The sequence below is a fragment of the Vigna unguiculata genome, chromosome 10, assembly GCF_037176805.1.
Source record: "Vigna unguiculata cultivar grain cowpea cultivar isolate G323 ecotype 2 chromosome 10, ASM3717680v1, whole genome shotgun sequence".
Lineage (NCBI taxonomy): Eukaryota > Viridiplantae > Streptophyta > Magnoliopsida > Fabales > Fabaceae > Vigna > Vigna unguiculata.
The window spans coordinates 9,340,378-9,366,505 of record NC_140801.1 but is presented as its reverse complement, the minus strand read 5'-3'; the positions used below and the strand labels follow the sequence as shown (position 1 = coordinate 9,366,505).

General features: G+C 44.5%; 1 protein-coding gene across 1 annotated transcript; it reads left to right on the top strand.

Annotated features, from left to right (window-relative positions):
- Positions 1-7,049: 7,049 nt before the first annotated feature.
- Positions 7,050-11,641, top strand: LOC114172701 (uncharacterized). Its single transcript, XM_085667273.1, has 3 exons — positions 7,050-7,684; positions 10,118-11,553; positions 11,595-11,641. Exons 2-3 carry the CDS (start codon positions 10,560-10,562, stop codon positions 11,639-11,641), a joined length of 1,041 nt encoding a protein of 346 aa, XP_085523399.1. The 5' UTR covers positions 7,050-7,684; positions 10,118-10,559.
- The last annotated feature ends 14,487 nt before the right edge of the window (positions 11,642-26,128 follow it).

The window sequence follows — 26,128 nt, the reverse complement described above, 5'->3', positions numbered from 1 at the left end:
TTTCAACTTCCATGCATCGCTAAAGTATACAAACAAATTATATTGAACTTTGAGGAGGAACAAATTATAATATCACATGTAATTACAAGAACTGAAATTATACTTAGTAGAAATAATTGTTTGAACTATTTATTATTTTAAAATTTAATTTAATTTAATTTTATAGTAATTTAAATTTAGTTCTAAATTGAAACTGTTCCTGCAGAGGGACAAATAAGATAAGTTAGGCACGAGTATCACCTTACCATGTAGTCCGCTATCTCTTTAGTTGGCCTCTTCCCATTCGATACATGTCGGCTTGAACCCAGGAGGGGTTACCTGCAGAAGAATCTCCGAAGCTCAAGTAAGTCAAAGTTCTCAAGGAGTCAAATCAGCAATTAATGAATGCGTACCTTTAAATGATGAGGTCCACGTGTATTTATAGAACATTAATGACGTTTAACCATTGCATGGGCTGGGTTTTGACCTGGGCCCTAGCTTGGGCCATGAGTGGGCCTGGGCCCCAAAACAGGCCCTGGGGACCTATTGAAGGAGGGGCATCGATGTTAATTAACTTTCTAGGCAAGTAGTCGGTATTGACCGGCTACCTGCCTAGATGTCTTATACTGGTGGTGGCCGGGCACTAGATGCTAGACGGTTTTGATGTGTATATCGTTTACTTGGTTGAGTTTGGCTAGGTACGGTACACCAGTCCCCCAGCCTTGTCCGATATGGGTTGTCGGTCAAGGATGATATGTGTTTGATCAAGGATGATACGTGTTGGTGAACTAGCAAAACCGGCTAGGTGTGATACACCAGTCCCCCAGCCTTTAAGTGTGGTGAACAGTGTTAAGGCTTGGAGGTGTCAGAAGGTAGGTGAAAAGGCGTCAGGTGGTCACATCGTTAAAACTTTGGCGCCGTCGTTTTTTATGTGTCATATCCTTCATAATGGTGTCGATTGGTCTGGGGTTTCATTTTGGCGGGAAGAGTTTTAGTCGTTTGGGATCGTGGACTATAAATATGGGCTTGAATGCAGCTGAGGGTTTACTTGGTTCATTTGCGAGTTTTGAAATCAGAGATCCTGTGCGCATCATATTGTCCGACTAGTTCCCAAATTCCGCCGACATCTTTCCGTAAAAACTCAAACAGGTATGTCTAGTAGCGATAGCTCATCGTTATCTACGTCTAGTAGTAGTCAGAGTACTGAGTCGAATAGGAGTAGAGATGACCGGCTTCGTGGAGAAGGTGTGAGTGCTGGAGTTGGCACAAGCGGGATGCCAATGGAGGTGGTGAGGGAGGTCCGAGAAGATCCTCCTGAAGAGTTAGAGGAAAGTAACTGGCCGGCTAAGGGCGGTTATGCGTGGGTTGCTTCCGATGTTCGTGACCAGTCATCACTCTTTAGGTGGTCTCGTCTGCTTAATTCTTGGTTAAACTGTACGCCCGTCATATCTAGAGGGGTCAGTGGAGATATTGTTTCACTGGAAAGAGTGAGCGCTGTCGACCGGGTATGCCACGGGCAAGAGGGGGCTACCGAGAAGTTCTTTTATATGTACATGTGCCATTTTTCTCAGCTTCATATACGACTACCTTTCGATGACTTTACTATGGGCGTGTTGCGGGCTTTGAATGTGGCGCCTACTCAACTACACCCTAATAGTTGGGCTTACTTACAGGCCTTCTGCATTCTGTGCGAGTCGTTGTACCTGGAGCCGTCACCCTACGCGTTCTTATATTTTTATGATACCAGACCCCGGAGGCCGGCTACCTGGTTGTCATTGATCAGTCGTCCTAGTATTAGCAGGTTGGATGCATTCTCCCAATCTTTCAAGCACTTCAAGGACAGATACTTCAAGGTTGTAGTGAAGGAGGGAGGCGAGCCGTATTTTCTGAATGCGGATGGGAGTACAAAATTCCCTTTTAGTTGGACCAATAACCCCTCGCGTTACAAGGATATGGGAGTGGAGGAGTTGTCGTCTGGAGACAAGGAGGTGGTTGGGATGTTGTTAAGATTTGTGGATAAGTTGCCCACTAAGGGCTTAGTTAGGGTTTATAATTCGGTGCATCCGATTATAGATATTGAAGGTATCTGTTTATTACTTAAGCTGTGTTAATGATGCTAAGTTGTTTTGATCCGAGTTGTGATATGTTATTGCAGGGCATATGGCGTAATCTGGCAAGAAGAACTTGGCGCTTTTTCAGGCACTGAGGAAGGAGATGGCCGCCAAGGCCAAGGAGGCTGGGAAAGCTGGTGTTCCCAATCTGCAGGAATCCGTGGTGGAAGTACACGTTCATGGTGGCACGAAGAGGAGGGCTGAACTTCCGCCTCGACCTGGGAAGGGTAAGGATGTGAAGAAAATAAGGGCAGCTATTCTCGGGTCAGGTGATGGGGCGGGGTCGGCCAGTGGCGAGAAGTTGCCGGAAGCCGGGCTAATTGAGTTGCCGGAAATATGCGTGAGGAAGGACATCTCAATCAACTTGCCAGATATTGTTGTGAACTCCATCGACAATATGGAGGTTGATCATATTGTGAGAACCATGGTTGAGTTTGGGAGTAAGGCATTGGTGTTGGGTAGACGTGTGGGGTCCCTTTACAGAAGGGAAGTGAAGGAGGCGGCAGAGCTGCAGGGTAAAGTGGACAAGTTGGCGGAGGAGAAGGCAGCGTTGGAGAAGGAGAAGGAAGGGTGGGAGGCTGAGAGAAAGAGGTTGGTATCGTGGAAGGTTCGTTGTTTAGATTCTGAGGAGAAATTGAATAAGCGTATAGCGGAGCTGGAGGAAGACTATGAGGATCTAAAGGACAAGTATGACGGGGCTGTCGGTGAGTTGGATGACTTGAAGAACAATGTTATTCAGGAGCATATAAATGGCTTTGAGAAGGGGTTGCGGCAGGCGGCCTTCTTCTATAAGGATGTGGATGCCCTGGATTCAAGGTTCGATGTAGATAAGGATGTGGTTGGTGGAAAGCTGGTAGGGGAGGATGAGGAGGGTAGGGAGGAGGTTGGGAATGAGGCGGCCGAGGCGAAGAAAGATGTGGATGCGCCCGTGGAGGATGACAAAGCAGCTTAGGATGTAGTTTTTACGATGTTTTATTTCGCAATGAATCCTAAGTCTGTAATAACTCGTACAATATTTTTTCTTGCTTTTAATGTGATCCATATTGTGGATATAAATGTTGTGGTTCTCTGACGATAACATATGTGATAGGCACGTGTTTGTTGGATAATGATGTTATGCCTGTGAGATGTTATGTTGTATGCGTATTTTCGTAAAGGAGAATTGTTGGCGTCTGCATGTTAATCACGAGTAAAGGGTGTTCGACCCAGGCCGCTTACTTGTGGTAAGGGTGGGGAACTTAAACGAATTAACCACGAGTAAAGGGTGTTCGACCCAGGCCGCTTACTTGTGGTAAGGGTGGGGAACTTAAACGAATTAACCACGAGTAAAGGGTGTTCGACCCAGGCCGCTTACTTGTGGTAAGGGTGGGGAACTTAAACGAATTAACCACGAGTAAAGGGTGTTCGACCCAGGCCGCTTACTTGTGGTAAGGGTGGGGAACTTAAATGAATTAACCGCGAGTAAAGTAGTATAGAGTCATGAAGTAGGGAACCACTCATTTTATTTATTCAAATGGGGGTGCCTCGTTAAAACCTCCTTGGCCAAAACCCTCCTTAGGGAAAAAAGACCAAGTGAGCAAAAAGAGTACACCCGTGGTTACAAGTATGGGTCCGCTTACGGTGCATGTTCAACTGAAATAAAACTTGAGGTGGGATACATTCCATGTGTTGGGGATTTCTTCCCCGGATAGTTGTTCTAGGCGATAGGCCCCACCTCCTGTGTCTTCTCGTATGCGGTATGGACCGTCCCAATTGGCGGAGAACTTGCCATCCTTCTTTCTAGCACTGTTGGCCATTCTCCATACTAGGTCTCCTATGACAAACGATCGCGGGTACAGGTTTGCGATATATTTCCTGGCGGCTCGTTGTTTAGCGGCGAGATTGCGTATTTGGGCTTTTTCTCTGAGTTCGGGAAGGAGGTTGAGATGCAAGGCCATGTTTTGGTGGTAATGAGCTGGGTCGTATAGTTCTCGGCGCAGGGATGGTTCGCCAATTTCTACTGGTATCATGGCGTCTGCGCCGTAAACCAGGCTGAAGGGGGATTCGTTAGTTGACGATTGCGGAGTGCATCTGTAGGCCCATAGTACTTCGATTAACTCCTCTGGCCATCGGCCTTTAGCGGTATCCAATCTTTTGCGTAGTTCCACGAGGATAACTTTGTTTGCCGCTTCCGCCTGCCCATTGGTCTGTGGGTGTTCTACAGAGCTTGTGATATGTTTGATGCCCAAACTGGTGTAGAATTTCGCTAGTTCTCTGTCAATGAATTGTCAGCCGTTATCTGTTATGATGGTATGCGGTATACCATATCTGCATATGATGTCCTTCCACACAAACTGTTGGACTTGCTGGGCCGTGATAGTGGTCAATGGTTTGGCTTCAATCCACTTGGTGAAGTAGTCAACGGCTACGATTAAGAACTTAACCTGTCCTTTGCCGGGTGTGAAGGGGCCTAGGATGTCCATCCCCCATTTAGCGAATGGCCAGGGGGACAGTATGTGGTGTAGCTGTTCTTGTTTTTGATGTATAAGGTTGCCGTGTTTTTGACATGGTTTGCACTTTTTGACGTAGTCTTGGCAGTCCGCCTCTATTATAGGCCAGAAGTACCCGGCTCTGAGAATTCTTGTGGCCATGGTGCGCGCGCCTGAATGATAACCGCAGATTCCTTCGTGTAGTTCCTTAATGACGTACTGGGCTTGTTCGGGCGTGACACATTTAAGTAGGGGCTGGCCGTAGCCGCGTTTGTAGAGGTCGTCGCCTACCATAGTGTACCTGGCGGCCTTGGCCAGCCAAGTTTTGTCCGCGTCGGCCGGGGGGTTGCCAGTTTTGAGGTAACGGATGTAAGGGGTGGTCCAGTTTGGGTTTTGGGTAGGGGTGAGATTGTCTGACGGGGTGTGGGTTAACGTTTGGCAAGTGTGTGTGACGGAGGGGGTGGATAGTGTTTGTTGTAGCAAGGACCGGTTGCGGCTTTTGAGTTTGGTGCTGGCTAATTTAGAAAGGATGTCGGCTCTGACATTGTCGGTTCTGGGTATGTGTTCGATGCGGACTAGTTCGAAGGCGGATTGGATGATTGCGCGGACCAAATGGTAATATTGTTGGAGGACGGGGTCTTTGATTTGGAACTCGTCGTTCAGATGACCTACTGTGAGTTTGGAGTCGGTTTTACATGTTAGCTTTTTGACGCCTACTTCACGAGCTAGAGAGAGACCGGCCAGTATAGCTTCGTATTCGGCTTGATTATTCGATGTTTTGAAAGCGAAATGAAGAGATTTCTCAATGAGGATGTCGTTGGGGCCTTCCAATACGATGCCGGCACCTGCACCCCTTGGGTTCGATGAGCCATCTACATGAAGCGTCCATTGGTCCTCGGTAGGTGTTTGTTGTAGGTCGTTGACGAAGTCCAAGAGACATTGGGCTTTGATGGGGCCGTGTGGTTCATAGCGGATGTTAAATTCGGAGAGCTTCACGACCCATGACGACATGCGCCCGACTAAGTCTGGTTTTTGCAATATTTTCTGAATTGGATAATCGGTCTTGACGGTTATGGTGTGGTTTTGGAAATATGGACGCAAGCGGCATGCGGCGTGGACCAAGGATATAGCTAGTTTTTCTACCATTTGGTATCTGGTTTCAGGGTCTTGGAGCATCCTGCTTACAAAGTAAACAGGGTGCTGGGTGCCTTCTGCTTCTTGGACAAGGGCGGCGCTGACGGTGTGATCGGTGACCGTGATGTATACTAGCAGTGGTTGGCTGGTGTCAGGTTTGCGGAGGATGGGGGGTGAAGTTAGGGATGCTTTGAGCTTGAGGAAGATTTGTTCACAATCTTCAGTCCACGTGAACCGGGCGGATTTCTTTAGGAGCTGGATTATGGGTTGAGTTTGTTCTGCTAGTTTTGGTAGGAAACGAGATATAGCTGTGAGGCGGCCAATTAGTCGCTGTACTTCTTTGATGGTGGTGGGGCTACGCATCTCGATGGTAGCCTTGCATTTTTCTGGGTTAACCTCTATGCCGCGTTGGGTTAACATGAAACCGAGGAATTTACCCCGGTCCACGCCGAATACGCACTTCTTAGGGTTCAGGCAGAGGTTGTACTGGCGCAATGCGGAGAAAACCGCCTCCAAATCTGTAGTGTGTTGATGATGGCTTGGGGATTTGACGACCATGTCATCAACGTAGACTTCGACACAGTGTCCCGTGAGGTGGCTGAAGACTTTGTCCATTAGCCGCTAGTAGGTTGCCCCAGCGTTCTTGAGGCCGAAGGGCATGACTCTATAGAAGTAGTTGGCATCATCTGTGATGAAGGCGGTCTTGTGCATGTCTGCTGTGGCCATGGGTATTTGGTTATAACCTGAGTATGCGTCCAGAAAGCTGAGTACTTTATTTCCTGCCGCACCGTCTACAAGGCGGTCGATGTTGGGTAGGGGGTAGGCGTCGCGAGGGCATGCCTTGTTTAGATCTGTGTAGTCCACGCACATCCGCCATTTACCATTGGCTTTCTTCACCAAGACAACGTTAGAGAGCCAGGTGGTGTAATGCGCTTCATCTATGAATCCTGCACTCAGCAACTTCTCGGCCTCTATTTTGGCTGCCTGTCGGCGTTCTTCACCAAGTTTGCGTTTTTTCTGAGATATGTAGCGGGCTTCTTTGTATACCGAGAGCTTGTGGGATGCGACGTTAGGGTCTACCCCTGGGAGGTCGGCGGCTGACCAAGCGAAGAGATCTGTGTTGTTTGTAAGGATGGGTGTAATTGTGGCACGCTCATCAAGACTTAAACCAGTGCCCAAGTTGATGGAATGGCCGTTGGGGAGTTTTAGGAGGGTTGTGTCCTCGACTGGTTCGAGGCGGGCATCTCGGCCTATTCTGGGATCAAGGTCTTCGCTGTAAGACCCGTAGAATTTAATTAATTAAATAAATAATTAATTAATAAATACGGGAGGGGTAATAATTATGACATTAAATTTTGGTTGGTATGACGTGGAAAGGTGCTAGCTCATATGGTTGAGAGCACTTTGATTGTGCGAGAGGACTTGGGTTCGAGTCCTATGTATGCTAACTTTTGATGTTAAGATTTTGTTATTTAAATTTATGAAAATATGTTCTTGTATGTTATGATACTTGAATTGTGATGAGTAGCATGAAACATGATTGGTTGAAATGGTGATGCACTTGAGTGGTAACAAAGGGGTCATGGGTTCAAACCTTGGAAAGGCTAAATGGAAATTTTGTGTGTTTTTATTTTTGCTAATGGTGACTTTGGAGGGAAATGGGAAAGGTTAACAGAGGCAAGGGGAAGCAGTACGGCCAAGGGGGGGCTGCATTTCCATTCATGGTGAGAGATGAGGGTTATGAAATGGTAAATGCAATTAAATTCGTTTTAAGATTTTTAAGTAACCTAAAATACTAGTTTAAAAGGAAAAAGTTGGAGTTTAGGCAAGGTTTTGGCAAGGCTGAACCTAGACTTAGAAAAAGACAGAGGCAAGGGTGAGTGAGAGGGGCTGACGTGAGGGAGTGAAGGCAGAATTGAGGGACACCAAGAGTGGCCATTGGTGATCAAGGGAGAGCTTCATCAATTGCTCTAATTTAAGCTAAGGAACCAGGTTAGGGGAGCTTTACGCGTTAACTTTAATTTTAATTTGATTGGCATGCTAAATAGGGTAATTTCATACGTCGATCAATTTAATTATGATTGATATTCTGAATTTGGTATGATTTTGTATGAATTGTTGGATCCCAATTAAAGTGGTGATTCGGGAATATTTCCAGAAATTGTCTGGTCGGCGATGGACTGCCGCCAGATGATTCTTTCCTCTGTTAGGCAATTTAGGGTTCCTAAAGAGGAACCACATGCTAAATATAATCTGTTTGACCAACGATGATGAAACCTTGCCCAGAGTTGACTGGTTGACCAGTTGACTCTGTGACTGTCCACTAAGAAGCGGACACGTGGCAGTGCGTTTACTCTTCCCAGAACTAGGGTTCTTCCTCCTTTCTCCACAGTGGTTTCTGTCGCGGGTACCTTCGTCTTCACGATGGTGCTTCTGATTCTCGCAACTAATGGAGGCGCAGATTCCACTGCAGATCTGTGTTGGTGAAACTGAACGGAATAGATAGTGGTTTCCATGGTTGACGTCGCGAGGAAGAGGGTGAGGCGCGATCACAGGTGCGGATGAGAGTTGGCGCGGGTGTTGCCGGTGGTTGTGGCCGCGGTCCTGGCGAGTTGCGGGCTCGATATAAGTAGGCCGCGAGCTCTGGTGGGGTTGCCATGGTGGTGGCAGCGAGATGAACGAGGAAGGAGACTAGACAGAGGCGCGATGAAGGAGATGATGGCTGGTTCATGGGGGCACGGGAGTTTCAAGTCCGAGCTTGATGCGTGACGGAGATGGACAAGTGCAGCGATGGTGGCGCGATGGTGTCGTGATGGTGGCCGAGAGTTGCAGAAGATGGAGGTGCGATGGAGACACGAGGAAGATGACGCTGCGGCTGGAGTCATGGCGGCGCGGGAGTAGCAGGTTCAAGATGTTGGAGCGTGACGGTGGTGGCGTTCCGGCGTGAGCGTGATGTGGTGGCAGCAGTCCAGTGGGAGCGCGACGGGTGGCTGCATTCCGGCGTGAGCTACGGTGGTCGGACAGGTAGTGGCGGTAACGGAGGTGGCGGCTGCGGAATGGATTGGAGATGGAAGGAGAGAAAGAGTTAGGGTTAGGGTTTTGGTTGTTTGAAGGAGAGAGAGAGAGTGATGATGTGGCATGTTTTGATTGGTAATATGAGTTAGTGGAGGATTGATGATGTGGCAAACTGCGAGTGGCTATTTTATTAAGTGAAGGATTGCCATGTGGCGAAATCTGATGGATTAGATCTTAAGTGACATTAGGGGTGCTGCTTAGTAAAAAGGAAGGGTGCAAAGCAGAAATTTAAAGTTAAATTACAGAAGGGGGTGTAAACCCGAAACCAGGGGGTGCGGCTAGCTCTAGAAATATTTTATTTTAATAATAGATATTCCATTTGAAAAAAAAAGGGTGTAAACATGAGAATTGGGGGTACATTTAGTACTTGGACTATTTCTCTCCAAAATTCCTATTTTGGGACTTAATTTATGAATTAAAAGATTCATTATTTACACCCTTAAGGACCTAAATTAAATTACACTTGCATTATTATACTCAAGGATATCTAATAACGAATTTTATGCAACTAATATCAAATTTGTAAGCGCAAAAATAATATTAAATTCCCCAACAGTTAATTATTGAATGTGAGCCAAGGTTCGACTCATCATAACTTCCAAGCGGTCTGGAAGCTGTGGCGCCTAGCGGTACGTGTCCCCCGCTAGGCGATTTGGCTGCTGTAAGTCCTAGTTGTTGGACTTCGTAGGATGTTCTACAAGGTTTCTGGTAGTGCTTCAGAGGTAAGGTTGCTGGAGTTCCTTGAGTTGTGGCTCGGAACGTATCCCTTGAGTTGTGGCTCGGGATAGGGGTTAAGCACGTGGTATTCCTTGAGTTGTGGCTCGGAATAGCATCTCTTGAGTTGTGGCTCGGGATGGCGGACGAACACGAGGAACCCTTGAGTTGTGGCTCGGGTTGGCGAGTGTGGCCGGTATGAGTGTGCTGGTTGTGGCCAGTACGGATGGGTCCAGATAGATTGCCCTCCTCAGTTGTTGGCTGACGAGTTTGGTAGTCTTGGGACGATACGAACTTTGTTCGTATGTGGGAACTCTACCTGGCGTTGCGGTGTATGATCCGTAGCATGTATTCCCGCACGTGCTCTGTCGGTTGTGGCCGATAGGTATGGCAGCAAGTCACCTTGAAGTAATTAGCAGACGAAGTAGAACACGAATAAACGTATTGGAGATTGAATTGAGAGAATAAAAAATATAGGGCAATGTGGGCAGTTAATTTAAAGTGATGATATGTTTATGATTACTGATTTATATATATGTGTAATAGCTTTGTATTTATATATAAGTGCTTTATCTGCTAAGCTCACCCTATCTGCGTGTGTGTGGCGATGATCGTGTACGCGGTACACGGGAGCAGATGCTGATGATGCAGGTGGCTCAGGTGCAGCTTAGGCGCGGAGAGGGGATTGATCTGGGGAAACTTTTTACTTGTATTACGTTGTTTTGAAATAATTGTAAACCCGGATGGGTAACTTAATAACATTGGGTTTTAATTTATGTGATGAACGTTCTAAGTTTTTATCAGCAATTAAATAAAGCTTTAAATTTTCCTGCGTTTTGGGAAAATGAGGTATTATTAATTATGTTGTCTTATTTATTCCAATAATTTATTTATAAATTAGTAATATCCTGACGGGATGTTACATTTGGTATCAGAGCAATGGTTTTCAAAATGATTTTGGGGTCTATGGGGAGTGAGCATGCCGTGTTACGTTGCGTGACTAATTTTTCTGTGTTATTAGTTTATTTTTGGATATGAAATCCTAATATGGGCTCTGTGTGTGTGGCTCAGCTATAATATGTGGCGTGCACGAGCTATGGCTAACAGGAGGAGGAGGAACACCGCTGGAGCTGATGACATAGCTCAGGCGATCCATCGTATGGTGGACGCGATGCAGCCCATAGCGGCGCCACCCAGAGCTGTAGTGGCACCTACTCGGCCAGTAGCCATGGAGGATTTCATGAAACACCGGCCGGCCAAGTTCTCTGGCAAGGCCACTCCTGACGAGGCAGATGCTTGGATGCGGGAGTGTGAGAAGATCTGTAGAGTGCTGGGATGCACAGATGAGCAGAGGTTGCTGTTCGTCACGTTTCTTCTGGTGGCAGACGCAGAGTATTGGTGGCAGGGGATGCAGCAGTTGATGCAGACCCGTGGGGAGCAGGTGACGTGGGCTGCCTTCAGGACGAGGTTCCTGGAGAAATACTTTCCCGACAGTGCGAGGCATGAACGGGAGGCAGAGTTCCTTACTCTTCAGCAAGGGACTATGACTGTGGCGGCATATATAGAGAGGTTTGAATACCTGGCTCGTTTCTACACTCCAGATGTTACTGAGGAGTGGAGGTGTAGGAGGTTCGAGGGCGGATTGAAACATGAGATACGCCGCTTCATTGTGCCGCTCCGGATTAGAGAGTTTCCAATTTTGGTCGAGCAGGCCAAAACCGTGGAGCAGTTGGAGACTGGATCGAGTAGTGGGGGGAAACAGCAGAGGACCACCTCAGATGCCAGACCTCAGAGGAAACCTTACAGCAGACCGCCGACTACCGGAGGAAGATTGCGGTGTTTTAACTGTGGCGGGGAACACTTGAGGAGGGATTGTACTAAACCTGCTAGCAGTACCGGTGGAGGCAGTAGTACTGGTAGGTGCTACGCATGCCAGCAGAAAGGGCACTTTGCACGTCAGTGTCCTAACAGAAGACAAGCTGGTGGTGCGCCAGCTACGAGGCCAGTAGGAGATCGGCCCAGAGCACCGGGGCGTGTGTTCGCCTTGACGACCACAGAGGCGAAACAGTCAGGTAATCTTTTGCAGTTTCTATGTTTGTTGTGTGACCACGAGGTGGTGGTGTTGTTCGACTCAGGAGCCACTCATTCGTTTGTGTCTAATGAATGTGTGAGGAGGCTCGGGCTTACGATGCGAGAGCTGGGGTGCGAGCTATTAGTTGCGACGCCAGCATCTGGAGAGGTATCCACCACTTCTATGTGCGTGAGGTGCCCTATGGAGGTGGCAGGCCGCAGGTTCAGGTTGAACCTCATTTGTTTGCCGATGGAGGGTCTAGACGTGATTCTGGGCATGGATTGGTTGTCGAGTAATCATGTCGTCATTGACTGCGGACAGCGTCAGATAGTGTTTCCTGAGACAGTGGGGCTAGAACTTATCTCGTCTAACCAGGCGGTGAGGGAGATTGAGGCTGGAGCTACATGTTACATGATTGTGGCTCAGGCAGAGAAGATGAGCACGGCCGAGAAGATCAGCAGGATTCCGGTAGTAGATGAATATGCAGATGTATTTCCGGATGAGATTCTAGAACTACCGCCTAGCAGGGATGTAGATTTCTCCATTGATCTCATCCCTGGCGCTGGGCCAGTTTCTATGGCACCGTACAGAATGGCGCCTGCTGAGTTGGCTGAACTAAAGAAACAGATTGAGGATCTGCTTGAGAAGAAGTTCATCCGACCGAGTGCATCACCGTGGGGAGCACCAGTTCTGTTAGTGAAAAAGAAAGATGGTAGCTCCCGGTTGTGTGTTGATTATCGGCAGCTGAATAAGCTAACGATAAAGAATAAGTACCCGTTGCCGAGGATTGATGATCTGTTGGATCAGTTGAGGGGAGCTGCGGTGTTCTCAAAAATAGACCTGAGATCGGGGTATCATCAGATCCTTGTCAGGCCAGAGGATGTCCAGAAGACAGCTTTTCGATCACGGTATGGTCACTACGAGTATGTAGTGATGCCATTTGGGGTAACCAATGCGCCGGCTATATTCATGGATTACATGAATAGGATTTTCAGGCCGTATCTGGACCAGTTTGTAGTAGTGTTTATTGATGATATACTGATCTACTCCGAGAGCAGGGAAGAACACGCAGAACATCTGAGAGTAGTATTGGGGATTCTCAGAGGGCACCAGCTATATGGGAAATTGTCGAAATGTGAATTCTGGTTGGAAGAGGTACAATTCCTGGGCCATGTGATCTCAGCCCAAGGAATAGCCGTTGATCCGGCAAAGATAGAGACTGTGGTGAAGTGGGAGAGGCCTCAAACAGTTTCAGAGGTGCGGAGTTTTCTGGGTTTGGCAGGGTATTACCGACGGTTTGTGGAGGGTTTCTCCAAGATGGTGAGTCCTCTTACACAGCTTACGAGAAAGGACCAGCCTTTCTCGTGGACGGACGAGTGTGAAGCTTGCTTCGAGGATATGAAGAGGAGACTGACCACCGCACCGATATTGGCAATCCCTGACACGAATAAAACATTTGAGGTGTACTGTGATGCCTCGTATCAGGGGTTAGGCTGTGTGTTGATGCAGGATAAACGGCCTGTAGCTTATGCATCGAGACAGTTGAAGGTGCATGAGAAGAATTACCCGACACACGACTTGGAGTTAGCGGCAGTCGTGTTTGCCCTCAAAACATGGAGACATTACCTGTACGGAGCGTAGTTCCAGGTATTCAGCGATCATAAAAGCTTGAAATACTTGTTTGATCAGAAAGAGCTGAATATGAGACAGAGGCGTTGGATGGAGTACTTAAAGGACTACGATTTTGAGCTATTGTACCATCCTGGTAAAGCTAATGTCGTAGCGGATGCCTTGAGTAGGAAGAGAATTCATGTATCGGCTATGATGATTAGGGAGTGGGAGCTGATAGAACAGTTGAGGGACATGAATTTGGGGTTGGATATGGAGCCTGGACAGATACGATGTAGCATGTTGAGGATCACGAATGAGTTCCTAGATGAGCTCCGGGTGGAACAGGGGAAGGATCAGGAACTGCAGACGATAATTGGTGAGTTGGACACTGAGAAGAGGAAGGATTTCCGAATGGGCAGAGACGGGATACTACGGTTCAGGGAGAGGGTGTGTGTTCCAAACAGCAAGGTTTTGAGGAAGATGCTCCTAGATGAGGGGCATAAGAGTCGTCTTAGCATACATCCGGGTATGACTAAGATGTACAAAGATTTGAAAGCCTCTTTCTGGTGGACGGGTATGAAGACGGATGTGGCTGATTATGTCGCTTCTTGCTTGGTATGTCAGAAAGCGAAGATAGAACACCAGCGACCGGGTGGCATGTTAGAACCTCTGGACATTCCACAGTGGAAATGGGACAGCATTTCCATGGATTTCATCACTCACCTGCCGAGATCAGTGAGAGGACACGATTCAATCTGGGTGATAATAGACAGGTTGACGAAGTGTGCCCATTTTCTGCCGATTAACCAGAAGATGAATATGGATAGGCTGGCGGACTTGTGTGTGCGAGAGGTGGTCAGGTTACATGGAGTGCCAGCGAGTATCGTGTCAGATAGAGACCCGAGGTTCACATCGAGGTTCTGGCAGTCATTGCAGAACGCTTTGGGTACTCAGCTCAGGATGAGCTCCGCCTATCATCCTCAGACAGATGGACAGTCTGAGCGGACCATACAGTCGTTGGAGGACCTGTTGAGAACCTGCGTTTTAGACCATCTGGGTACATGGAGTGATGTGTTGCCATTGGTAGAATTCACGTATAATAACAGTTATCATACCAGTATTGGAATGGCTCCCTACGAGGCCCTGTATGGTAGGAGATGTAGGACGCCATTGTGTTGGCAACAGGATGGGGAGGCAGTGGTTCTTGGGCCAGAGTTCTTACAGCAGACCACCGAGAAGGTGAGGGTGATTCAGGATCGGATGCGCGCGACTCAGAGCAGGCAGAAGTCGTACGCGGACAAGAGGAGGAGGCCGCTTGAGTTTGAGGCAGGGGACCACGTATTTCTCAGAGTCACTCCTACTGTAGGAATTGGCAGGGCACTTAAATCGAGGAAGCTGACGCCTCGATTCATCGGACCATATCAGATCATGAGGAGGATCGGTCCTGCAGCGTACGAGATGGCATTGCCACCACACTTGGGAAACTTGCATAATGTTTTCCATGTGTCACAGTTGAGAAAATATATAGCCGATCCTACACACATTCTGGAGGACGATGATGTGCAGATACGAGAGGACTTGACTATTGGAGCCGGACCAGTGAGAATCTTGGATTCTCAAACGAAACAGCTCAGAGGGAAGGAAATCAAAACCGTGAAAGTCCTATGGGATGAGGCAACTCAAGAAATGACATGGGAGATGGACGATGTCATGAGGCGGTCCTATCCTCATCTCTTCACTGGTAAGTTCTCTTTTTCGAGGACGAAAAATTTAAAAAGGGGGGAGTATTGTAAGACCCGTAGAATTTAATTAATTAAATAAATAATTAATTAATAAATACGGGAGGGGTAATAATTATGACATTAAATTTTGGTTGGTATGACGTGGAAAGGTGCTAGCTCATATGGTTGAGAGCACTTTGATTGTGCGAGAGGACTTGGGTTCGAGTCCTATGTATGCTAACTTTTGATGTTAAGATTTTGTTATTTAAATTTATGAAAATATGTTCTTGTATGTTATGATACTTGAATTGTGATGAGTAGCATGAAACATGATTGGTTGAAATGGTGATGCACTTGAGTGGTAACAAAGGGGTCATGGGTTCAAACCTTGGAAAGGCTAAATGGAAATTTTGTGTGTTTTTATTTTTGCTAATGGTGACTTTGGAGGGAAATGGGAAAGGTTAACAGAGGCAAGGGGAAGCAGTACGACCAAGGGGGGGCTGCATTTCCATTCATGGTGAGAGATGAGGGTTATGAAATGGTAAATGCAATTAAATTCGTTTTAAGATTTTTAAGTAACCTAAAATACTAGTTTAAAAGGAAAAAGTTGGAGTTTAGGCAAGGTTTTGGCAAGGCTGAACCTAGACTTAGAAAAAGACAGAGGCAAGGGTGAGTGAGAGGGGCTGACGTGAGGGAGTGAAGGCAGAATTGAGGGACACCAAGAGTGGCCATTGGTGATCAAGGGAGAGCTTCATCAATTGCTCTAATTTAAGCTAAGGAACCAGGTTAGGGGAGCTTTACGCGTTAACTTTAATTTTAATTTGATTGGCATGCTAAATAGGGTAATTTCATACGTCGATCAATTTAATTATGATTGATATTCTGAATTTGGTATGATTTTGTATGAATTGTTGGATCCCAATTAAAGTGGTGATTCGGGAATATTTCCAGAAATTGTCTGGTCGGCGATGGACTGCCGCCAGATGATTCTTTCCTCTGTTAGGCAATTTAGGGTTCCTAAAGAGGAACCACATGCTAAATATAATCTGTTTGACCAACGATGATGAAACCTTGCCCAGAGTTGACTGGTTGACCAGTTGACTCTGTGACTGTCCACTAAGAAGCGGACACGTGGCAGTGCGTTTACTCTTCCCAGAACTAGGGTTCTTCCTCCTTTCTCCACAGTGGTTTCTGTCGCGGGTACCTTCGTCTTCACGATGGTGCTTCTGATTCTCGCAACTAATGGAGGCGCAGATTCCACTGCAGATCTGTGTTGGTGAAACTGAACGGAATAGATAGTGGTTTCCATGGTTGACGTCGCGAGGAAGAGGGTGAGGCGCGATCACAGGTGCGGATGAGAGTTGGCGCGGGTGTTGCCGGTGGTTGTGGCCGCGGTCCTGGCGAGTTGCGGGCTCGATATAAGCAGGCCGCGAGCTCTGGTGGGGTTGCCATGGTGGTGGCAGCGAGATGAACGAGGAAGGAGACTAGACAGAGGCGCGATGAAGGAGATGGTGGCTGGTTCATGGGGGCACGGGAGTTTCAAGTCCGAGCTTGATGCGTGACGGAGATGGACAAGTGCAGCGATGGTGGCGCGATGGTGTCGTGATGGTGGCCGAGAGTTGCAGAAGATGGAGGTGCGATGGAGACACGAGGAAGACGACGCTGCGGCTGGAGTCATGGCGGCGCGGGAGTAGCAGGTTCAAGATGTTGGAGCGTGACGGTGGTGGCGTTCCGGCGTGAGCGTGATGTGGTGGCAGCAGTCCAGTGGGAGCGCGACGGGTGGCTGCATTCCGGCGTGAGCTACGGTGGTCGGACAGGTAGTGGCGGTAACGGAGGTGGCGGCTGCGGAATGGATTGGAGATGGAAGGAGAGAAAGAGTTAGGGTTAGGGTTTTGGTTGTTTGAAGGAGAGAGAGAGAGTGATGATGTGGCATGTTTTGATTGGTAATATGAGTTAGTGGAGGATTGATGATGTGGCAAACTGCGAGTGGCTATTTTATTAAGTGAAGGATTGCCATGTGGCGAAATCTGATGGATTAGATCTTAAGTGACATTAGGGGTGCTGCTTAGTAAAAAGGAAGGGTGCAAAGCAGAAATTTAAAGTTAAATTACAGAAGGGGGTGTAAACCCGAAACCAGGGGGTGCGGCTAGCTCTAGAAATATTTTATTTTAATAATAGATATTCCATTTGAAAAAAAAAGGGTGTAAACATGAGAATTGGGGGTACATTTAGTACTTGGACTATTTCTCTCAAAAATTCCTATTTTGGGACTTAATTTATGAATTAAAAGATTCATTATTTACACCCTTAAGGACCTAAATTAAATTACACTTGCATTATTAAACTCAAGGATATCTAATAACGAATTTTATGCAACTAATATCAAATTTGTAAGCGCAAAAATAATATTAAATTCCCCAACAGTTAATTATTGAATGTGAGCCAAGGTTCGACTCATCATAACTTCCAAGCGGTCTGGAAGCTGTGGCGCCTAGCGGTACGTGTCCCCCGCTAGGCGATTTGGCTGCTGTAAGTCCTAGTTGTTGGACTTCGTAGGATGTTCTACAAGGTTTCTGGTAGTGCTTCAGAGGTAAGGTTGCTGGAGTTCCTTGAGTTGTGGCTCGGAACGTATCCCTTGAGTTGTGGCTCGGGATAGGGGTTAAGCACGTGGTATTCCTTGAGTTGTGGCTCGGAATAGCATCTCTTGAGTTGTGGCTCGGGATGGCGGACGAACACGAGGAACCCTTGAGTTGTGGCTCGGGTTGGCGAGTGTGGCCGGTATGAGTGTGCTGGTTGTGGCCAGTACGGATGGGTCCAGATAGATTGCCCTCCTCAGTTGTTGGCTGACGAGTTTGGTAGTCTTGGGACGATACGAACTTTGTTCGTATGTGGGAACTCTACCTGGCGTTGCGGTGTATGATCCGTAGCATGTATTCCCGCACGTGCTCTGTCGGTTGTGGCCGATAGGTATGGCAGCAAGTCACCTTGAAGTAATTAGCAGACGAAGTAGAACACGAATAAACGTATTGGAGATTGAATTGAGAGAATAAAAAATATAGGGCAATGTGGGCAGTTAATTTAAAGTGATGATATGTTTATGATTACTGATTTATATATATGTGTAATAGCTTTGTATTTATATATAAGTGCTTTATCTGCTAAGCTCACCCTATCTGCGTGTGTGTGGCGATGATCGTGTACGCGGTACACGGGAGCAGATGCTGATGATGCAGGTGGCTCAGGTGCAGCTTAGGCGCGGAGAGGGGATTGATCTGGGGAAACTTTTTACTTGTATTACGTTGTTTTGAAATAATTGTAAACCCGGATGGGTAACTTAATAACATTGGGTTTTAATTTATGTGATGAACGTTCTAAGTTTTTATCAGCAATTAAATAAAGCTTTAAATTTTCCTGCGTTTTGGGAAAATGAGGTATTATTAATTATGTTGTCTTATTTATTCCAATAATTTATTTATAAATTAGTAATATCCTGACGGGATGTTACATTCGCCGGATAAGGCTATGCGTGAATTAGGTGGTCGCGCGATGTGGTTTGTCTGTTGGATTGGGAGTTGGGGCCTTAAGCTTGCCATGTAGCATTCGCGTGCCAAACGTTGGTCACAGTGGATGGTTAGGATGTCACCGGATGGTGCTGGGAACTTCATGGCCAAATGCGGAGTGGAGACAACTGCTCCGAGGGTGTTGAGGGAAGGACGGCCCAAGAGTATGTTGTAGGATGTGGGTGCGTCGACTATTAGGAAGCGGATTGGGATTGTTTTTGTTTGGGTTCCTTCCCGAAAGACGGTGTGGAGGTCTATGTAGCCCCGGGTAGAGACTTGTTCTCCAGAAAAGCCATATATGGGCTCGTCATATGGGATCATAGCGGTGTCAGAGAGTTGCAATTTTTGGTAAGTGGCCCAGTAGAGGATGTCAACTGAGCTGCCTTGATCCACCAGTACTTTTTTAACGGCATAGTTTTCGATTTCAACTGTGATGACCATGGGGTCGTCTGGTTGGTGGTCGAGGCCGTGGAAGTCATCATCTGTGAATACGATGGGGGGCATACGTCGTCTGTGATGGGATTGGGTGATGTGGTTGATAGATTGTATGTGGCGGAGGTGTTTTTTTCTAGCAGATGAGGTGGAGCCTCCGCTTGCGAAGCCACCAGAGATGGTGTTAATAGTGCCTCGCAAGGGGGGGTCGGCAGGGGTGATGTTGGTGTGGGCGGGCTGTGAGTGTTGGTCATTGGGATGGGCAGGTTGGTTATTGTGGTTGGCGTCGCTTGGTTGTCGTCTGTGGTCGTGTCATGGAGGGTGGTGGGTTCGGGAGGAGGTGTGGTCATCTCTGCGGATGAAGCAGCGAAAGTGGCCGGCGCGTACCAGTTCTTCAATCTTATCCTGTAGCGCTTTGCACTCTTCTGTAGTATGACCGTGATTGCGGTGGTATCGACAATACTTGGTCATGTCAGCGTTAAGAGGGGTGGTTGTTTTGCGTGGTGGGGGGAGGAGGTCAGCCTGGAGGGCTTCGTCAAGGATGCGGGAGCGAGCTACTGTGAGTGGGGCGTATCTGGTAAAACGTGGTTGGCGGGGTTCGCGTGGACGGGTATCGGGGCACGGGTGAGGCTGTGGGGTGGGATTGGGTACGGGGTTGGGATTGGGGGTGGAGGTGTTGGCGGCGTAGTCGTTGCAGAATTTGGTGTGAAGGGTTTGCATTTCTTCCATGCGAACGTAGTCGGCGGCACGCAGCTTGAGTTCGTGCATGGAGGTGGGTGGGTGAAGGTAGACGTTGTTAGCGAAGGGTCCGGGTTGTAGGGTGAGAGTCATGCATTGGAGTATCATTTCCTGGTTAAGGTGTGGTGTGCGAAGGGCTGCTTTACTGAAGCGGTCGATGAATGTTCTGAGTGGTTCATTGGGCTCCTGTCTGATGCCCAGTAAGGACATGGTGGTGGTTTGGTGAGGGCGGCTGCCGGCGAAATGTGTGGAGAACATGTGGGAAAGGGTGTCGAAATTATCAATGAAGTAGGGTGGGAGGGTGGTGAACCATTCTAGGGCGGGGCCTTTGAGTGTTGTGGGGAAAGCTTTGCAGAAGACTGCGTCCTGGGATGTATATAGAGCAACGTGTGTGATGTAAACTTTCAGGTGTTCATCGGGGTCGGTTTCGCCAGTGTAGCGATCGAGGTTGAATGGTTCCCACTGGGTTGGGAGAGGGGTGTTAGCGTTAAAGTTTGTGAACGGGTGGCGGCGTCTGGGCTGGTGGGGGGGAAGAATGTGGGGTGGGAGTGGGTGGTTGATCATGGTAGGGAAGGTGGAGGTGATGTTATGAGGGGGGATGTGGGTTGTGGGAAGATATGGGGGGTTGTAGGTGGAACGTATGCGGTGTGAAGCGTAGTGGGTATGTTGTGGGGAACGTGGGTTGTTGAGGGTGCTGTAGGTCCTGGGTGACCGGATGGGAAGTGTTGGGGTGTGTGGTAGTGAGAGGGGTTTGTTGGGTGGAGGTGAAGGTGTGGGGGGTGGGGTTGTATTCACTTTCTTCCTCTGTAGGTTGGAAAGCCGGAGACTTCACAGCTTCAGAGGTCTCTTTGGCTTTTCCTTTGAGGTCGGCATCTGCCTCGATCCTCCTGCTGAGGCGGGAGTTCTCTTGTTTGAGTGCTTCCATCTCTTCAGCGTTGCGCTTCTTCAGGTCTGTGAGTTCTTGTTGCATCTTCATCTGGCCGTCTAGGATGGCGGCCAAGTCAGGGGTGACGCCAGAAGGTCCAGAGGGACCAGCGTCAGCTTGCTTGCTAGCTCCAGCTTTGCTGCGGGTAGAGACCATCTTCAGAGAAAAGCGGGTACTAAGGGTGTTCGTCTCGTGCCCCACGGTGGGCGCCAATTGTTCCTGCAGAGGGACAAATAAGATAAGTTAGGCACGAGTATCACCTTACCATGTAGTCCGCTATCTCTTTAGTTGGCCTCTTCCCATTCGATACATGTCGGCTTGAACCCAGGAGGGGTTATCTGCAGAAGAATCTCCGAAGCTCAAGTAAGTCAAAGTTCTCAAGGAGTCAAATCAGCAATTAATGAATGCGTACCTTTAAATGATGGGGTCCACGTGTATTTATAGAACATTAATGACGTTTGACCATTGCATGGGCTGGGTTTTGACCTGGGCCCTAGCTTGGGCCATGAGTGGGCCTGTGCCCCAAAACAGGCCCTGGGGACCTATTGAAGGAGGGGCATCGATGTTAATTAACTTTCTAGGCAAGTAGTCGGTATTGACCGGCTACCTGCCTAGATGTCTTGTACCGGTGGTGGCCGGGCACTAGATGCTAGACGGTTTTGATGTGTGTATCGTTTACTTGGTTGAGTTTGGCTAGGTACGGTACAGAAACACTTAACCCAAATTTAATTACTACATTATTTATTATTTTGTTTTTTTTATTATTTTGTAATAGAAGGGTGATTAGATGACAAATATTTATATCGTCTTTGGATTCATGTTAATTAACTTTTATTTACAGTTTTATCATAAATTATCTAATAAATACTTTAATGATATGATTTTACTTTGATATATATTATTTTTATTTTAATCTAAACTAATAGAAAATTAATGAATTTATCACATAATTTTTGTAATATATTAATTATATATAATAAAATATTAATTTATAATATTTTTTTTTAAAATTTACAAAATACTTAAGATTTCAATAAATACTTGTATTAATTTTAGAAAAATGTTGAAATTTCAATGTTATGATTTAACACTTAAATAACATAATTAGTTTAAAAAACTAAATATGTTTTTAGTTTTTGTATTTTACATACAAAATTGAAATTTGTCTGTCTCCCTCGAAGTTAATATAAAATTCATCCCTATACTTTTAATAATACATAAAATATGCCTTTTCAACGCCAAAAGAAACAACTACTTTTTAATTACATGTGTCATGTTCAGAATGTACACCTACAAAATACAAATGTATCTATCCAAATAGATTAATGCCTTATAGTTGTCCTACGTGATTTCATGTTTTGAAATTGTTGAATGATATTGTCAATTTTGTTGAACACATCTTTCTTAAATATAGAGTGGGTTAACATTGTCCTCTTTGTAAATATGTTATCCATATCTCACCAGTACAAAAAGGAGATTTGACAATGATTGTTTTTGCTATTCTGCCCCGGTTTCAGAACCGAGGCATATAAGATCGAGGCCGAAAAGGGTCAGCTTTTGGCCTCAGGTGTCCACATAGAACCATAGCCATATAGTCCCCATTTCTGGCTTTAATCTTAAAATGTGAAGGGGTTTTGGCTTCGGTTGGAGCTTAAACCGGAGCCATATGTTGTGCTTTTTGGCCTCGGTTATGGTTTGAATTGAGGCCATACATACCTTTGTGCTTCGGTTATGGTAAGAACTGAGACAATATGTCTTGTTATTTTTTTAAATCAATTTTCTATTTTTGGTTATTCCCACATTTTTAACCTGCATATTTTTTCAGCAAACCAGAACAATCCAGAACATAACATTTTATGAAACATAACATCATCCACAATCCAAATACATATCCTAATCAATATTATTGTACATCTGAATTATAAATTTGGCATATGCTATCCTACCAAACATTATGGACTTCGTGGGAATTGATGCAGGACTCTTAAATGTCCGCAAAATAAGACATTAACTTAAGTTAGTATATAGAAAAACAATATTGCAAAGTATTTGTTTCAATTCAAATATATATTATCGTTTCTCAATTAGTTGTAATATGAGCAAACACAATGGTTGTCATCCATTGCATTACATAGTAATTGCACTCATAAGAGATGGTTTGTCTATTACACTACATTATATCAACAACATTAAAATTAATTAAGGAAGAAAATCAAATCAAACAACTATAAATATATGGATAAGAATACAAAATTGGAGGGAACACCATGAAAGACATTTTGCCTTAGCCGTTGATCTCCCTAACAACATGTTATATCCAACAATTCAACTATGATAAAAGGGAATGTGTTAGAATACTTTTATATAACAAAGAATATTCATAAGATTGACATTGAGGCTCTTACCATCTATCACTTATCTAAGATGGTTGGGGGGAGGGCGGTGCAAAGAAAAAAAATCACACACCAAGGTTCTCCCTCAGGGAAACCACAAGTAGTTGCCAATGACGTTTGAGAAGAAAATAAATTCATTGTTATAAGTTAAAATGACAGATTATATTCACAAATTAACAAAGATGACTTACCCAACAACATAAGGGACAACATATATTTCTTTTCCCTATATGAAAACATTAGTGCCTTCCTTGTACCATCCCAAATATATAGCTGACATGGATGAATGTCATCCATGTCATCCCCTAGTACGTGTGGAGTTGGACAACTTCCCTTTCTGCTTTTTCATGTCAGAGTCAATGATTTATTAATGTTATTCAATTATTTGATTAAATATAATTTATTCAATTCATAACTTATAGAAAAAATATTTTTAATTTTACCCATGGAAGGCACAAATGGTTCTAGTTCCCGTGGAGGATCCAAGTGCGAATGGATGCCATAACTCTAAAATTGGCGCATAACCTTTTCAGTCACCTTCCTAGTGATTCCTTCTGCCAGTCTTTCCTCATAATCAACAATGTGTCTGCATGAAGACTGACGAGAGGAAAAACCAAAATATTGGCGTATGCCGACTCCTAATTTAGCACCACACACACGACCTTCTAGAATGTAACAAAGAAAAGTTACAGAAAATCATTCAATATAAAAGAAAAATGAGCTATTTAAAGAGAATTTATATCTTACAATTTTCTTAGAGATTTCTCATGCAATTTTAGAAGTGTAGTTTCTCGATGTGCGTAGACAGGCTAACTTCAACTTTTCATGATGAGATGGTGGTGAAGGAGGCTCTAGATCTTCATCCTCAGAGGGCGGGGCCTATATTTTTTATTTTCTAACATTACCAATAAATCCTGTCATATCATGTTTTGATCAACTTTAGTGACATGATTGAAAGATGGAGTAAGGATTAATATTCTCTCTCGGGCTAACATTCCTAAATAGCTTTTGAAGACGTCTACATTAGGACATGTAGCTATACCAGTGTTAACGTCAATATTGACAACTGTTTTATGACCATTAGCTCTTCTAATTAAGAACTGTTTCAACCTAGTGGCTCCTTTGGTGGGTCTCTTAGTGTGTATTTTATCCTCCAATGAATTATGATGTTCTGCTATATATCTATGAAATGAAAACATAAAAAAACACTAATAACCAACATATAAAATAACATATAAAACAATATTTAACAAAACACGTAAATTTTTACAAGAACATGAAATTCATACATAGAGTTATGGATTGGTCATATGTATATTCCCTCATCATGATCTTCTCAAATTGCATGTACAACATCAACTAGAGGGACTTCATCAACATTTATCGTTCTTTTAAATGGGTGGGTGTCATCAATATTAAGATTACTCAGATTCTCTTCATTAACATTCAAGTTATCTTTTCCATGAATAGTGACAAACCAATGTTCAAATGCAGGATCTTTAACATATAAATCCTGAGATGCTTGTTGTGCCATGATAAATGGCTCGTCTTGATAATCCACCTTTCGAAAAATCAACTAGAGTAATTTATAATTCATCCATTTTGACATCATTCTTATTGTGAACCCAGTTACATTTGTACAGTGAAATAGTAAACATGGTATAATCAACCTCCCATATCTCTTGTATTACACCATAGTATGCATTGATCCAAATACAGGATTGTGATCTTTAAATGTAGAAAATTGTAGCGACTCAGCTTCAAGATTGACTATACTATTTTGTACCATGCTTTTATCATCCAAAGAATTCGTATAGAATGTGCAATTATTAATTTCATAACCTGTACAATAAATGACATCAAATTTCAAGATGGCAAAGTCATTGCTAAGAGAATAATGATTACAACCATATAATCATGACATATTCCCATAGCATAAGGATGTAAGTTATACATAAATTTTGGTACCTAAATGAACAGGTTCATTCCTTCTTTTCGCACCTAAATGTTGTTCATCTACTGCCCCGTACTGGTTGGCCAAGTTCTGATAGTTAAAATGAGTGGGTATGGATCAAAGTTTGAGTCAAATATTTACGAGGCAACTTCGAAGGTTGATAAAATCATAAAATCGTAAGATCTTATGATTTATATAGTATTTAAGAGTTAGATCCCATGTATAATCGTACTATATCGGTTGGATCGTCGAACAAAATCGTTAAATCATGTAAATAATCATTTTTTTATTCAAATGTTCGAGTGCACTACCTGTTCTTATTCTTTCGTAATTAAAATTTTCAATTGTTATATGTGTTCTCAGTCACACAACCACCTTTCACCTAATTAAATTAAATATGAATACAATTAAAATTCATTTCACAATAAAAAAAATTAATACAATTAAAATCCAGCTACAACACACTAAACACTTTTCAATTAAAATTTAATACAATTATAATTTCCCAATTTTCCAACCACAATTTTTCTATAGAACCAAAGCATAATGACATTTAGTATTTATTAATTATAACGTTAGTATTGATGACTTCTTGTATTTATTAATTATAATACTATTTATTATTTCTTGTATAAAGAAGTTTATTTTAATGCTATTTATGAGACAGATAACAAATTGCTTCTTTTGATTTATTTTTTCTCTGTTTTTTTATTTTAATTCTTTTCGTATTTCCATATTTTATTACATTAATTTTTTTATTGGTATTTCAAATTTCAAAAGTTAAAATGAGATTAATTTCTATTCTTTATGAAATTATATATATATATATATATATATATATATATATATATATAGTTAAATCTATTATCTGTGTTACAATCTTACGATTTATAATTATATAAACCCTTTACGATCCTACTGATAATCTTAATTTTAACATCCTTGGATACAAGTCTATCCAATCCAAGAGGCGAGGCGAGTCAATTCAGGCTGAAGGTTGAGTCGAGCCAGTTTATCAGAAAGGTCAAGTCAAACGTCCTTAGGATAAATAGTAGAGTTGTGTTATCTTACAACAAAATCCAACCTTCTTAATTTTGACCTGAGATCGACTCACACAAGCTGACCCACAGATTGATCTGACCAATGAAACTTTTATTGTTATTTTGGTCATGTAGGTTTTTTGGTCCTATAGTCCTTTTTGTTTCTGACCATGGTATAATATGTATGAATGTCTTTGTGGCA